The 13,016-nt window shown below is 39.0% G+C and overlaps 1 protein-coding gene across 1 annotated transcript in view; it reads right to left on the bottom strand.

The window, feature by feature from the left end:
- QRFPR (pyroglutamylated RFamide peptide receptor) overlaps positions 1-13,016 on the bottom strand; it is a gene marked incomplete at its 5' end in the record, with an annotated part of 45,750 nt that extends 32,734 nt beyond the window's left edge. Inside the window, one exon of the mRNA XM_029951198.1 lies at positions 12,794-13,016. Within this exon, the coding sequence (XP_029807058.1) occupies positions 12,794-13,016 (223 nt within the window). The remainder of the gene's footprint in view (positions 1-12,793) is intronic.

Raw genomic sequence — 13,016 nt, 5'->3', positions numbered from 1 at the left:
ACCAGCCTCAAGCTCCCTTGTGCATATGGACCACATGCGTAGTGGGCCCGGGATGGCATCTGAGACGGTTTCTAACAACGTTCCAGGTGCTGCTGATGCTGCTGGTCCACAAAGCAGATTCTAAATGGCAAGAAAAGCACACAGTATGTTGAAGACTTTCTATTTTGCTGCTAGGGAACACTATTTCCTGGCTCATTTTTGTTACCAAGGTAACTGGGCCACATGTGGGTCCTACCACTACTTGACCTAATGACTTCTTCTGCCAGGCAGAAGAACTGTTGTTTTTGTTGTTTTTTAATAGTTTATTGTCAAATTGGTTTCCATATAACACCCAGTGCTCTTCCCCACAAGAACAGTTTTAGCAAAGGAGCAGCCTCTCCTTCCAGACACTGAGCTCCTTCTCCCTTTTTCAAATTAAAGGAGCCAGTACAGTTCGTCGCCAAGTAAAGTTTCTTCCAGCTACCTGAGAAGCAGCCACTTTTTATCTACCCCTTTATTTAAGGAACTTAAAAAAAAAAGACCTTCAATTATCTGTAATACGCTACCATTGCTGCTACCTAGAGCTGAAAACATGTTGAAAAGATGTTAAAAACGATGCAGTACCCAGATAGCTCAGTATGCAACTTTGACTTGTAGGCTTCTCACTGAAGATTTTTTTTTTCCGTTAGAGATGTCCTTAAAGTTTTAATGAAAGATAATCACATTCCATTCTCATATAGTCAGTTTCCCAACTGTCAGTAACATCTGTTAGTCAAGATTTTCTGACAATATTAGAAAAATGTGGATGTTTTTCCCCAGTTCTCTTTCCTTTTAAAAGTTTTTTTTTTCTTTTCCTTTTTGCTATATACCTTTCTCCAGGAAGAGAGAAAAAGAGTTCAAGTGTATGGAATTGCTTTAAATACAGGAAAAGTCTTTCTCTGACATGTTTACTACAAAAAAGACCATTGAAAATGAAGTCTGACAAGGTTAAAAAGCAAAGGTGGTTTAAGTAACTGACCAATATTCATATTTAGCTGACTTGAAATTCTCATCATTGTTATTGAAATAACTTCACAAATAGATCACAGAGAACTGTTCTTTCAAAAATTTGAGAATTTCACAGATCGGTTAAAAGACATGAATTAGTCAGTTAACACTCTGAACTCTTTGTAAGCCTCGTGCGTTTTGCAGCCTGTAGGGATTTCCTAAAGAAAGAGCCCAAGCTACATCCTATCTCAGGCCAGTCCTGCCAGGCAAATGCCCTGCCTTTTCTCCGCATCTCTGCAGAAGGAGAGGCCCCATATGGATCACAGGAACCCACCTGTTTCTCCCAGCCCTTTCCTGACTGAACCATTTGGGCCCAAAGTCTAAGCCAGTCAAATTCCTTCTCTTTGGGCCAAGACATAGGAACTAGAATATGGATGCACTGTGAGGTGAAGCCAACGGATATATAAAATAGCCATGAGGAAGAGCAGGGACCACAAGGATTATGAGAAAATAGGAAATCTAAATACAAATATGACAGGGATAAAATTAGTGTCTGAGGTTTCCTGGCTTCTTTCTCTCCTTACCTTTTTCTCTTTAAGTAAAAGACAGCCTGCTGGATAGTTCTCTCTATGGGCTGTTTTATTAAGCAGATTGTGTGGAATAATTTGGGTCACATATCAGGATGGGATCTTTGCATAAATAAGACTGAAATTTAAAGAGACAGAGGGAGAGAGTAGGAAGCAGAAGGAGGGGGGTAGAAAAGGATTAGAAATAGGGAGACTATAAAAGACTGATGAGGATGAATGGAAGGAAGTAGGCAGTAAAAATGCCACAAGGTAACTGAAGCATATGTTCTTAATCAAAGGTGGCTTCCTTGGGATGGCAAAGGGAAGATGAGAGACCTTGATATCCTGCATTGCAAGATGAGGGCACAAGTCAGGGCACTTTTTATTAATATTAGTGTGGCAACACTACAGTCTTGGGTTTTCTGAAAAGACGTATGATCTTTGCAAGGTGAAAAAAAAAGTTTTGTGAGGCACTTCTAGGTATAATATTAAAGGCTTGAGTGAAATGGAAGAGATGGGCTTCAAGAAATCATTTTTTGAGTAATGAACTAAGATCTTTTAAAATTTCTTTGATCAAAATTATTTTACATTAGTGTTGGTCACTGGACTAAGTCTCTTTGAATTTGACACTGTACCAAGACCGAGCTATTGGAGCCCTAAGATTTATTTAGCTTTCCAAGAGTAGAAAGCGTAACGGGGAAGATGCACGATGGTAAAATGATCGAATAAACCAATACATTGAACACTATTGTAGTAAACAGCAATCAGACTTAATAAGCAAGTTTTGTCCAATGGTGGACTGGAGCAGAGTCACATGGAGGGCTGAGCCCTGAGATTCATGGATTCCTCATGCTGAACCCCACACAGCTGCTGCTGTGGATCCCACTTCAGTTTCCATGAGACCTACCTGTGACTGTCCTTAAATTGAAAGGAGATCCCCCTCTTCCTTATTACAAAAGAGACTTGCCATAATGCCAATTATTTGAGGTAAATTGAATCTTGGCTCCTTGCAACCAAAAAAGCAAAAATACATACAAAAGATAAATACAATCCCATTTGTCTACAAGTTGCAAAATTAAATACAACTGATGCATTAAAAGTCTCAAACATTAGTACAATGATGAGTAAGGTGATATACCTTAATGTATTTAAAAATATTTATTGAGATCCTACTATGTGATACTGAGAACTTTCTATTACTGTGCAATTAACTAAATGATGGATAAACAGGAAAGATGAATTCTTTGACCTTATGGAGCTTACATTCAAAGGGAGGAAACAAAAAAATAGGCAAATAGATTGTGTCTTCAAAATCATAAAACTCACATGTATTATTTCCTCAACACTGAAAATCTAATTTGAATAATGTGTTCAGTGAATAAGCCAGCTATTTTGGCATCTTGCAAGCACACTGTGAAGATCTATATTTTAAAGCTAATGATTCTATTTAGAGGTAATATAAAATTTTAACAGGAATTTGACCAGAGATATGTTTTATGTCATCAAGTCTTCATTAAATTCATTTTAAGCACAAGGCAAGTGCTAATTGTCAAAGCTCTATCACTCTGCTTTAAAAAAAAATGTAAAACTTTCTTCCTCAGAACCCCCTGAAGAAATCACTGGTTGGGTCAGGTCTATATTGATACTAAGATTAGACTTTGACTCAATAAACATCTTCCTCATAAAAAATAAATCCCTTATTGTTTGTAGATATTGCAGTAGGGGGAAAGTTTTCAAAAGCCACACATGTTGCTCTTTCCATAGAATAACTTGACAGTACTTTGAAACCTGAGTCAATATGGACTTCTCTGAATACGTGTTGTGTGTTAGGGCTCCAAGCTCTAGTACGCAGGTGGGCAGGGCCACTGAGAGTCCACGTGCAGGAGTCTGTTCTGAAAATTTCTGAGGAAAAGACCAGGACAAGTTTTCATTTCAGAAATTTGTCCTCTAGATCCCAGAAACTAGCATATGAGGTCTAACTATGTAGGCCAAACTGTGCGCAAATGGGGCAGAAACAGGTGATGAAACACAGCACACTGCAGAAAGAGAAAGCATGCGTTATTCCGGTAGGGCTGGGATGGCTCTGCATTAATGCTAGCGTGGCAACACTGTGCTACAGCCTGCCATGTCCGGGAAAGACACATGGGCCTTGCAAGGAATTACAAAATCTGCATCAGCCCCTACAAGTCTCCTACCAACTAAGCCTCTTTTCAGGATATATTGTTGCTTCTGAAATAAATGAAAGCAAGTGCTGTTCTCTGTTTTCTGAGTACAAATGATTAGTTTGGCTATTCATTGAATATAGAAGTAAATATTTTCATTGTAGTTATTCAAGACTTTATTAACAAAAATAAGTTATACGTGTTATGTAATAAGTTATATATAAGTTATATAGTTGTTCTATATAAGTACATATCACATGTCTTTGAGAAATTAATATTGCAATTACAGTTTTTTAACTATCATTCCTATTGTCTATTTGGTTTTATTTATGTAAAATAAAATTTACATTTTATTTTAATGTTTATATATTTATATTTTGAGAGTGAGAGTGAGCACAAGCAGGAGGTAGGCAGAGAAAGAGGGAGAGAAAAGTCCCAAGCAGGTTCCACACCATCACCACACAGCCCGATGTGGGGCTCCACCTCACGAACTGTGAGATCATGACCTGAGCCAAAATCAAGAGTCAGATACTTAACTGACTGAGCCACCTAGATGCCTTCCTAATAACACTTAAATAGTAATAATTTGCAGCCATAAACCACAATTAGCTTCTTTTTATTTGGTACCCACTAAGGTGCTGGTCCTTCACACACAGGGCCATTCATTCTCATAGCAGCCCTATAAAGTGGGCATGGGTTTCCCAAATTTACAGATTAGGAAACTACATCAAGGAGAAATAAAATAATTGCCCCAATGTGAAACACCACATTTGTCAACCTGCAAATAACACTGCAGATATTAAATGCATCTCAGTTCCACAAAGAAGAGATGTTTAAATAATCTTTATAAATACATTGAAAGGGACTTTCAAGCTTGTTTCAACTTTTATAGGTAGAAATGTGTAAAAATTGCATACTTCATACTGAAATACAATGGGAAATCATAAGAACTGAATACCCATTAATATCTTTGATAAAATACAGTACGATGTAAATCTTGCAATTGGTACAATTTCTGCTGCTACATTGCCACTGGGGGGCAGCATCACACATTATTTTATAACTTCTCTGCTTGGTCTCCTAATAGGGGCAGATCGAATGCAAGGAAATGTAGTTAATTGTTAATTTAGTAACTTATGAGCCATAAACAGTGCAACAGGATTAGAACCCAGTATTGTACACACTAAGCACATATTCATTTTCATTAGGCCAAACTGTCTTTTTACCTTTTTTATTTCTCCTGTGTTATAAGAACACATTATATTTTAAGGAGAAATCCACTAGTCCTTAATAATCTAGAATCTTCCTGGTGCTATGGATGATGTATTTTGCATATCTTGCCTAGATAGATAAAAACAACAAACACTTGAGTACTTTAAAATTTTTTATACGTTTGTTTATTTTTTGAGATATAGAGTGAGACAGAACATGAGCAGGGAGGGTCAGAGAGAGAAGGAGAGACAGAATCTAATGCAGGCTCCAGGCTCTGAGCAAGCATTCAGCACAGAGCTCGACTCAGGGCTTGAACCCACCAACTGTGAGGTCATGACCTGAGCCAAAGTTGGATGCTTAATCAACTGAACCACTCAGGCGCCCCAACACTTGAGTACTTCAAAATTAAGAATTAGAAATCAATCCTCAGGGGTGCCTAGATGGCTCGGTTGGCTAAATGTCTAAGTTTCTGACTCCTGATTTCAGCTCAGGTCATGATCTCACCTTTCATGAAACGGAGCCCTCACTGGCTCCTTGCTAACAGCACACAGAGCCTGCTTGGAATTCTCTCTCTTCCTTGCTTTCTGCTCCTCCCTCGCTGATGCTCTCTCTCTTTCTCAAAATTAATAAATAAACTTAAATGAAATCAGTCCTTAATTTTAAAGCAGGAAATAAAACAGCAAAATTATCTGTGGATACACATTTCAGTTGAGACAGATAGTTTTAAAGAAAATGTGAGCCTATAGCTCCAGGACCATCTTTTATACTACCTGATGAAGTTTAAGAATGAAACTGCAGTACGGAAAAAAGTGAGGCTGGGCACAGAGAGGAAGGACGGTGAGGTCCCTGAGGTACTGTCAGAGGACCCAGATCCGGCTCTGCTGGAAGATAGTTCCATGAAACAGAATATCCCCCCCTCTCCACTTTGCTTAAGTTAGTTTCAGATGGGCATCTCTACCTCCAAAAAAGAATTCTAATAAACCAACCATGGTCAAAAAACTTGCTAAGCTATATTCTAGAAAAGCAGATGAAAAAGAGAATTTTTTTATGCCTCTGAAATGCACAGTGAATTTTTTCAAATTTTATCATTGCCAAATCCTTTTGTGTTCCTTTTTTTTTAAGTTTACTTATTTATTTTGAGCGCTCAAATGGGGAAGGGGCAGAGAAAGAGAGGGAGAGAGAATCCCAAGCAGGATCCACACTGTCAGCACAGAGCCCAACGACTGGGCTCAATCTCACAAACTGCAAGATTGTGACCTGAGCTGAAGTCAAGAGTCAGATGATTAACTGACTGAGCCACCCAGGCTTCCCCTTTTGTGTCCTGATTTTAACCATGAAACGCTGTTGTCCTATGCAGGGAGACACATACAAATCCCACTGCTGTTACTACCACCTTCCAGCCTCCCAAGAAAATTTAGTGAATTTCCTGATCATGGCATCTTTTCTTCTTACAATGTGGCCATAATTGATTTGAGAGAAGATCACCCAGAGGCTAGCCCCATGGGCAATATCTTGCTTGACTTTCAAACTACTGCTGGGCCTCTCTTTGAGTTCTTTCTTTTATTTTTTTATACATCTGTACTTTGATGAGTTGAGTCTTTGTCAAGAGCTTTCATCATTCTCATTAAAAGGCTGTTAAAAAGCCCCATAATACTGTTGATTTTACATCAGTTTCACCATATTTAAATTTCCCCCAGGAACTCCGAGGTTTCTGAAATACTATAGGAAGAGAGAAAATTATTGTAACATGTGTAAGTGATGTTTTCTAATCACCAATCAAATAATGAAATAGTTCCAGTCTAATCCCTCTGCTCTAAGCTTGCCCCCCAAATTAAGATCTTTTCACCACACAATAGTTTAATAATATCCTTTAATAACCCATTTCACAATTTATCAAGCTGAAATCTCTAAAACCTCACCTTAATTTTTTGTGTGGTATACAATGTGTTCATTTCTTTTTCAGCCTCTCTCCTTCTGGTTCTTATTTCCAGTAAAATTCTTTTATACAACTATAAAATCTTATGTAAAGCCCTATTTATTAACAAGAGAGAAAGGGGCTATTTTGATAAAGCCTGGGAGCCCACCTGCTCCACACACACCCAACCAGCCACCATGGCTCTGGGTAACATGGACTGAAAACCTTGCTGTGGGGTGTGCTAATTTGAAATTAGAGTTTCAGGGGCGCCAGGGGCACCTGGGTGGCTGAGTCAGTTAAGCATCCGACTTTTGCTCAGGTCATGATCTCACAGTTGGTGAGTTCAAACCCTGCCTCAGGCTCTGTCCTGACAGGGTGGAGCCTGGAGCCTGCTTCAGATTCTCTTTCTCTCTCTCTGCCCCTCCCCCACTGATAGTCAGCCAGTCTCTCTAAAATAAATAACATTAGAAAAAAAATTTTATTTAAAAATTTAAAATTAGGGTTTCATTCTCCAGGTGCGAGAACAATTCTTTTCATCTTTTATTGCATGTCAGCCCTACATTTTAATCATTTTTTACTTCTTCCTAAATTGATCATGGAAGACTCCAAAAAAGTTTCATGGGAGCACTGTCTCAGAGCTCCACGTTGGACTCACTTTATGCAGCTGACTTGTGCATTTTCCAAGCATTCTAATTCCGATTGCTTTTTTTATGTAACGTATAGCAAACTTGTGCTGGCCTATGTGGCAGGCACTGTGCTATTTAAGCACTTTATATCCATTGTTTCTTTTCACCTTCACAATAGCCTAGGCTTTGGTGCTGTCAGCATTTACCCAACATCAGGGGTTCTCAACCCTGGCTATAAATTATATTATTGAGGAACTTCTGAAAATCCAATACCTGGGTATCACTTTCAGCCCAATTAATTCAGAATCTCTATGGGGTAGGAACAGGTATCATTTTAAAAACTCCAGAAGTGATTCCAACTGTTGGCAAGAATGAGAATGACTGCTTTAATAGGAATTTTCCTATCAGCTACTGAGAAAATTAAGTTTCACATTTTCTTACCTAAGTGAGTTGTCTTCAAATGTAGCTAAGTGTATGTGAAAGTACACTTCTCCCAGTGAGGCTGCCATTACTTAGGATATTTTTGGAACTCCTTTTTTGGAATTGCTTTTAGTCAATTTGCCAGTCATGATTAGAAAATTCTTTTCAGTGCCCACAGCAGGACTGCAGGGAGATGCATAGGGCTCTGGGTGCACACTTCCTCTGGCTGTGACTACACCACCAGCAGGATAAACACTGGCAGAGAGTCCTGTGGACTCCTGACAAGGCCATCAAGGCCTCCCCACATCAACTTATTAATGCTGAGAGCAAAAGAGACATGATTAGACATGATTTTCCACCTCCTTCTGGGAAGCCTTTAGAATTAATCCCCACCCACCATGTTTTAAATTCACTTTTATCTCAGTCACCATGATTCCCATTCTCCTAGACCATCCCTTGCCCCTGGACCAAATCTAGGCTCTGAATATTCCCAATATGACCCAAGCTCCCCATTTCTCAACACTCCTCTGTGTTTTCTCCACAGTTAACTCTGGAACTCTGACATCAGCAAAATTTCCTGCCTTGTCTATCTTTTCTTTGAATGTCACCTTCCTCTTCCTGCTCTAACTGAAACCTAGCAATTCCACAAAAATATAGCTTTCTCTACACCTACAATATCCCAATGCACACAGCAGATACCCAGAAAATGCTGAATTCAAGAATAACTCATAGTACTTTTAATAATCGTTTAGACCTTTGGCAGAGAGACAAGGTAGGGTGAGAGAATGGTGGGTGCTAATAAAATATCCATGTGTAAATGCCTAGTTTTCAGACCAGAGTGACTATGGCTTATGATAATTAGATAAATAAATACTGATTTCTGAATCATCATCAAAGAAGGGAGAGTCCTGATTGTAGCCTCTGTGCAGAAATAAACAACGGAAGAAAAGAGATTGCGTCCCAGGCTTCAGTGGACACACACTCAAAAAATGAGAGGAAGTTTGAGAACCATCAAAGGGCAAAACATAGAGAAAGAGACTGACATAAATAATACAAGGTAAGAAGGAAAAAGAGAAGCTTATGGACACCTAGAGAAAAGAGAAGTGTTCTGGAGCATCGTTCAGGAGCAAAATATATCATACTGAATTCAGTTGAAAACAATTCACAATTCAGTCAGTGAATTTTGGAGGAACATTTAGATATTTCGAAGAAAGATATTAAAGGAGAAGGAAAAAAGAGACAATATAAGGAAGAGCAGGCTGCAAATAAGGATAGGTAAATTCTGTGGTCCCAAGAACACAATGGGCAAGTTCACTGCTGGAGCTGAACCAAATAGATGGGTGAGTGGAATGCACACAGGACTCCCAAGGCCTGACTCCTAGTTGCTATGACAATACAACCCCATCCTCATATTAGTGATTAAAAAAAATCATAAGCAAATGCTATTTACTCTTCTTGGGGGAAGTGAATCCCCACTCCTACCAACTCCATGATGGAAGTTCTGTGATGTGGTGTGGGAGCGGACAACTGTTGACCCCAGAGAGTTGGCATCAGGACGGTAGTGCCAGACACACAGAAGGATTACACATACACTTCCTCAATGCTGAGCAATACTTAGATGCTGAATTCAGATCTCCTTCTAAACTGAATGTAACTTCTACAAATAAACGAAATGTTTATGAGTATGCTTTGTTGCACCTGTCATTTACGATGCCATCACTGTACGAACGAACCTCAAAGTCTTCGCTCAGTGGTATGCTGGAAGACAATTGTATGGTTTCGGGGTTTTTTAAAGATCTGATCTGCAGCTGCTGATGTCTAGAGTGTGAATACTCCTACCATGACTGAGTTCAAGCCAGCAACACGATATCCCCGAATGGGGAGCTTGGTAGAGATGCGCACAATGGCCTGTGTAAATCAGTGCAAGCTGGCTCCAGAGAGTCAGATATAACTAGTTTGGACTGGGGCTGGCATAGATCATTTTCAAAGCCCCTCAGGAGGTTCTCTGGGAAGCCAAGTCTGAAAATCATTACTTATAATGGTGCTTCTCAAATTTTCCTGTGCTTATGAATCACTTGGGTATCTTGTCCAAATGCAGGCTTTGACTCAGTAGGTAACATTGGTCTCTAGCAAGAGAGATAAGTGGACTAAAAAAAGAAGGAAAAATAAAACCAGTCATTTACAGCTCTACTTTTGCCAAAAATGTTTGAGAGGGAGGCTTTGAAGAGAAGTCACAAACTGGAGGTCTGAATTATTTGTGGCCAAACCCACAGAGAGGTTTTCTTTTATACAATTCTACTTTTAAATTTGAATTATATGCCAAGATCGTATAATTCCATATTCCCAGCTTTTCTGAAAAAACAAAAGGCACCAACTACACCAACAACAAAAGAAGATCTAACACCCCTGCAGGGTGTTCTGCCCACTTTAATGGAGGTAGGAGACTTCCTACCTCACTGTTTCCCCCTAGTGGTTTCCACTGTTCCATTTATGTTTCTTATTTCATCTCTGAAGGAATTTGAGGGGTATTCATATTTTAGATTTAGTATAACTGATAATATACTTTTTGCTCCTCATTTGCACTAGCCTACTCTTCTGTCTCATTTCCCACCATTGCTCACGTATAAACTATATTCTTGAAATGACTTCCACAGCATTCCTGGAATGCACCACCTTTTCCTTTCCTCTGAACTTTGGATTGACCCCTTTTCCTAGAATACACTCAATCCTTCTTTCTCTGCTAGAAACAATCTGGATCATACTTCAATATCTAGCTCAAATGTCTTCTCTTTGGTAAAGCCTTCCTGACTTCTATGCTTTCACAGCAGAGTGAATCCATTAAATCCTATATTTGTTCATTCTGGGATAGTTCCTATTCTCTAAAGCCTAAAAAGGCATTAGATAAGCTTTATTCATTTTTTGTATTATCAAGGTAAAATGCTTTGCCATAAAGAAGATCCCCAATAGCTTTACAAATTAATAGATTGTGAATTAACTTTGAACTATAAGATTACATCCCTTGAAAGCTCTTTTGTTAATTTATCAAGGGAGTGTTGCAATTATTATCCTATCCTATAAAGGACAAGTTAAATCTGTCTGCATCACTATCTCCAGAAATTCTGCAAGCTCTCTTCTTTCCCCTGAACTTCAATTTTGGTGTTACTTACTTGATTTATAGAAATATTTATTTTATAAATCTAGCCTCATATAAACAAAAACCACCTAAAATCAAACAATCCTTAATAGAATTAATACCTCATACTTACATGGAATAATCAATTTTTTCAAAGTACTTTTACTAACACATTTATCCTCACACTAAGCTGTAAAATATATACCCAATGTATTACCCTTTTTCAGCATTTAGAAGCTAAAGTGAAATGTCCTCCATGAACTAGGAAGCAAGGAAAACAGAAAGTTTAAGAAAAATCTTTGCAGTGCCCACCCAAGTCCTTCAAAAGGAAGATCCACTTTTTAATCTTTCCCAGGCTTGATTTCCTAGGATGGCTAGGGGCTAAACATCTGCCTCATTCCACCTCCAAGCTTCCAGAATTCCTAGTATTTTATTGAAAATTGGAGACTCAGATGTGTTGAATTAACATGTATTAGAGCCAAAACAGTCATCCAGGTCTTTGAACTCCAAGTATAACATCCACTTTTCTTAATTATGTTTACCTTTACAAATGGAGCTATAATCATCCAGCAATACATATATGCTTCATAAATCTGTCTTCACAAACATGCAGAAATGAAAGCTCCTGTATCTTTTCCTCAAAAAATGTTATATATGATGATCAAAAGCTTACCCATTAATTTTATGGAGTTAGATGCATGAGGCAACTTTAAAATGCCTAAGTACCATGATCTCACCAGAGTGCATCAGAAAGTCAGTTTGCAAATTCCTGCATTGTCTCACTCCCAAGTGGATGCTATGTTCTCTAATGTTTAATGCATTTTTGGAAAGATTTACATTACAGAGGAGGTGTGAATCAAAGATTTTAGCCTCTTGATCCACTAATGATAAAACCAATGCAAATTAATGGAAAAAAAACAATGCCAGGGTAAGATCTCAAATTGTTAATGGTAAGATGAAAGAAAGACCCTTAGTGAGATTTAAAGACGTAGCAAAGGAGCGGAAATGGCAGGGCTTAAAAGCATAATGATCCATTTCTCCTACATTCTCTCTGTATTTCCATACACTTTCTAAAAATCTTTCATGTGGCCTCAAGGATGCACCCATCCATGACAATGGGGTACAAAACAAGCAGTGCTTCCTCCCCAAGGCACACCATGAACATTGGTGACAACAGACAGCAATACTGTTTAGGGATTACAAGGATAGCTGTGTCGTTGGAAAGACTGAAATATTTAGGGAAGTAAAGTGTCTATTTTTTTTTTTTTCAGCCTCCACAGACTGCTCCCAGTTCAATGACTCTGAATGGCTTTTCGGTCATTTCCACTCCCCTTTTAAGGAAAGAAGACAAATCAGTGTCTCCTTCTCAATCCTCCTCAATCAGGAGGGGATATGTTTTCTGTGTTCTTTCTCCCTGCTTGAGTGTTAATCCCATCTTTAAAAGAACTACTCCAAGATTTTTATCATGTGAAATATTTTTTCTTATTCTTATTTTTAAAAAAGGAAAATCCTGGTAATTATGAGAAAAAGAGTTGAAATAACTGGAAAGCGGTACATTCCCCACCTCACTGCCTTGTACGTTTCCTAAGCATTTTCCTCACTGCTACTTTAAGAGACAAGGAGAAGAAACGTTGGACTGAATAAAAAGTGGCAAAAAAAGTTCTCTCCAAGTGATCACAAGTGAGGAAGTTCTAAGAAAAAGCACCGGATTCATTTGGTAGAAGGAAATGTAAGGAACAGAGAGCCCCTTGGCAGGCTGGGGATTAGGGAAGAAGGTGCGGTCTCGGACTCACCCCCCAGCCAGGTGTCAGAGATGTTCTGGAGCATGGTGACAGGGATGCAGAAGAAGGCGATGAGCAGGTCGCTGAGCGCCAAGGAGCAGATGAAGATGTTGGTGACGGTGCGCATGGCCTTGCTGCGGGTCACCACGTAGACCACCAGCGAGTTGCCAAAGAGCGCTAGGGCAAAAATGAGCACTCCCGTGAGCACGAAGGCCACCTTGGCACGCCCCGGCAG

Source organism: Suricata suricatta, chromosome 1 (genome assembly GCF_006229205.1).
Source record: "Suricata suricatta isolate VVHF042 chromosome 1, meerkat_22Aug2017_6uvM2_HiC, whole genome shotgun sequence".
NCBI classification, from domain to species: Eukaryota; Metazoa; Chordata; class Mammalia; order Carnivora; family Herpestidae; genus Suricata; species Suricata suricatta.
The sequence above is the reverse complement of the archived record's forward strand: the minus strand, read 5'-3'. Positions and strand labels throughout refer to the sequence as shown.